General features: G+C 49.1%; 1 protein-coding gene across 1 annotated transcript in view; it reads left to right on the top strand.

Moving 5' to 3' along the window:
* CASTOR2 (cytosolic arginine sensor for mTORC1 subunit 2) overlaps nucleotides 1–3,470 on the top strand; it is a 121,099-nt gene that overhangs the window by 108,868 nt on the left and 8,761 nt on the right. The window contains exons 3-6 of the mRNA XM_083806494.1: nucleotides 24–217; nucleotides 967–1,099; nucleotides 2,408–2,531; nucleotides 3,130–3,240. Of these exons, the coding sequence (XP_083662620.1) occupies nucleotides 24–217; nucleotides 967–1,099; nucleotides 2,408–2,531; nucleotides 3,130–3,240 (562 nt within the window). The remainder of the gene's footprint in view (nucleotides 1–23; nucleotides 218–966; nucleotides 1,100–2,407; nucleotides 2,532–3,129; nucleotides 3,241–3,470) is intronic.

Genomic DNA, 3,470 nt, shown 5'->3' with positions numbered 1-3,470 from the left:
CCTCCCCTTCTGTCTCTTTGCAGAGCTCCCGTCCTCAGAACACTTGAGCGTGGCCGATGCGACATGGCTTGCCCTCAACGTGGTGTCTGGTGGAGGTGGCTTCTCCGGCTCCCAGCCCATCGGTGTGACCAAAATTGCCAAGTCAGTAATAGCACCACTAGCTGACCAAAACATCTCAGTGTTCATGCTCTCCACCTATCAGACGGACTTCATCCTGGTAAGAGGACACGAGAGAACTGGGCAGGCACCTGCCACCAAATGAAAGTTCACTTGGGCAGAGTTTTATTGGCAACAAGTTGTTTGAGGAGCAGCAGGAACACCAAAGCCTGCTTTCCCCAGAGCTCTGTGCCATGCCGTTGGGCTCTCTGGCATCTCAGGAGCTTTTCCCGTTCCCAAAAAGGCCATGAGGCATTTGTTGGTATGGGTTATCTGGTCTCTAATGAGAGTGGTCCTTCCCTTACTGGAGGCACTGGCAGCGTTTTCCACCTTCCCTCTGACTTTGGTTTTCTGCATTATAGGAATATAGTGTTTGCTGTCAGGTTGCCTGGTGATGGACAAGAGGCTCCAAAGTTGTTTTGGAGATGAGCAGACTCTGCCTCACATGTGTGCATGTGTGTGCACGCACACAGGGCACAACCACATAAGATCTGTTTCCTTAGGGAACAAGGCTGAAGAACAAGCAGTGCTAAATTCTTGCAGGGATGCTGGAAAAGAGGTGAAACATCTCCCTCTTAGTCACTGCAAGCTGCTTCAAGCTTGTAGGATTCCACAGGGATACTTGCAGTAAAAGCACCAAAAATGCTTCCCTAGACACAGATCTAGATGGCAATTATCCTGATGCACCTTCTGGCTCAAACCAGAATGATGTGTCCACTCTTCTGTGCCCTGAGAGTGTGTAGCCTCCGCTGCAGCACGCTCTCACTTCTGGTGCATGCCATCACAAGCTAACCCTGTTGTCACCTTCAGGTACGTGAGCGAGACCTGCCCTTCGTCATGCACACGCTGGCTGCTGAGTTCACCATCCTCAGAGTAGTGAACGGGGAGACGGTGGCTGCCGATGACCTTGGGATAACAAATGGATTTGTCAAACCAAAACTGGGTAAGGACGAGCGCGGGCCCAGCCTGCTGGGGAGTTTGTCCCTGTGGGGGTGAGGAGTCTGTCTGCCTCCTAGCTGCCTTCAGCGTTTTGGTGGGTGATTATCCTGTTGTAAGGTAATAAACCATCTTAACACATACCTGAGTCTATCCCAGTTCGACCAAGGATTTGAGTAGGTGCTTAACTTTCTGAGCAATGCTGATGAGCTTTGCTGAATTTGAGGCTTTTAATGCTAGTTTAATGTCTCTAGAGGAGACATGCCTTTTGTAGGACAGAAGGTTAAAACACAATTCATTTCAGTTGCAAAAATGGCATTGTCTGTAGCCCATACTTCACGTTTTAACATTTCAAAGGAAAACAGCTTATACAGAGGCTTGTTTATGCACTGGAGCAGTTGGTACATAGAGAACGTTGTTGTTCAACTTCCGCACTTCACTACCGCTCAGGATCAAGGCCAGAGTGAGCCCTAGGCCGTACAAAACCTTGGGATGTTTCCAGTGTACAGGAACAAGCATCGAGCAAAGGGCACAATCAGGAAAAGGAACTCCTTAAATACATATGTCTACGTACACACCTGTGTGCAGTTTTATGCCCACACCAAACAAAGCGGGGATCACTTATTTTGAAGTGCCACTCAGCCTCATCACTTGAAAGCTGTAGATCATCTTCTTAAGAAAATGAGCCTTATACAAAAAGCATGAAGGAAGGGCACAGTGAACAGCATGCACAGGTGTGCAATTTGCTGTTTTGCTGTGTTTAACAGTTTAATGTCTAACTACTGGCTGCCCCGTAGCCACTGGCTGCAAGTGTGTTTGCCAAGCTGCTGCGTGTCAGCTGGTTTTTAATTTTTGTCAGTGTTACAGCAAAATAGGCCTTGAGAAAGGAGGGAAAAGAGGGTGTACTGCCAGCAACCACAGCCAGAGAGATGTCCTCCATAGTCCTTTTGAATGGTGGAAGCCTGAATTTATTTCTGCTGTACAGTTTATCTTGCCACCTTTAGCTGCCCCCGGTCTCCTGTGAGTGTACCCAGTGGCCTGAAAGCCCCTCTGAGCTGACTTGTGCTCCATGCAGGGCAGAGTACTTGGGATGCCCTCAGCCCACACCTCAGGGAGCATGCTGCAAGAGGAGGTTGTCCCCAGGCTCCTGGGTCCCTGTCTGAGAGCCCGCAGGGCTTCAGTAATGAGAAAGTTTCTGCTTTTACCTTGAAAACACTGCCAGTTTTCTCTGCGTGTGCATGGATAATGTCTTGTGGGATGCGAACCTGCTGCAGGTGTGGCTTCATAGCTGTGTGTGTCTGTGTGTCTCTTCCAGTTCAGAGGCCTGTCATTCATCCCCTTTCCAGTCCGAGTAATATGTTCTGCGTCACCAGCCTGGATCCAGATACCCTTCCCACTGTTGCTACACTCCTAATGGATGTCATGTTTTACTCCAATGGGTAGGTCGTGGCAGGGAGACAGGCTCCCCAGGGAGGTATGGGTGGTGTGCAGAGACACAAATTTACATTGCTCCTCTGGGATGCTTTGGGATCTGCTTACGCTGTCTTGCATTTAGGGAGGGAGAGGAGGGAGGTTTTACAGGCTCAGGAGGGTTGTCCTGACAAGTGGAAGGCATGCAGGAGATTGAGGCTGCCCAAAGACTTTGGCTTTTTTTTTTTTTCTTTTGGCTTTGCAAAGGTGAGCCTTTTCAGACTTAAGCTAAGAGTAGCAACCTGATCCATGTGCTGCAAATCCATATGTGACCCAAGGGTATACGGCTGGTTATGCTGCACCCTTCTGGTGCCTGCAGCTCCTGGCCCACTGCTCTCCTCCAGGAGGGGCTTGTGGCAGGGGTGGGAGAGTTTTGTCAGTTGTGGGGACTGGCATTTTTTCCCCTGCAAAATCAAAAGAATGAAAAGCAGTGTGATGTGTCAGTACTCACTGTCACTTCCCTACGTCAGTGTATGAACATCTCTGGTTTCAGTGGCTGTATCTACTTTAAAAGCCTTTCTTTGCTCTTCTAGCCACAGCTAATGTTGTTCTTTTCTGTATGTTCAGAGTAAAAGACTCGGTGGTCGGCAACGAAGACTCGGGACACATTCGCTTTTTCTCCTTTTCTCTCATTGAGGGTTACATCTCCTTGGTCATGGATGTCCAGACACAGCAGAGGTGAGCTTTGGTCTTAGGGTCTCCTGAGCTCCCAAAAAACACCTGTGATGTTCTTAAAGGAGCAGGAAGTCGTTTGAGCTCCTACATGTTAATTCTGGGGAGCCTCATTGTGTGGCTGTCACATGCCTGTGCATCCTGTCACTTTACTGAGTGCAGTCTGGCATGTTGATCCAGGTCCAGAAGTTTGGCCTTGTCTGTTCAAGCCCTTGGTGAAGTAACAAGCCAGTGTA

This window comes from Anser anser (assembly GCF_964211835.1).
Source record: "Anser anser genome assembly, chromosome: 20".
Classification (NCBI taxonomy): Eukaryota; Metazoa; Chordata; class Aves; order Anseriformes; family Anatidae; genus Anser; species Anser anser.
The sequence above is the reverse complement of the archived record's forward strand: the minus strand, read 5'-3'. Positions and strand labels throughout refer to the sequence as shown.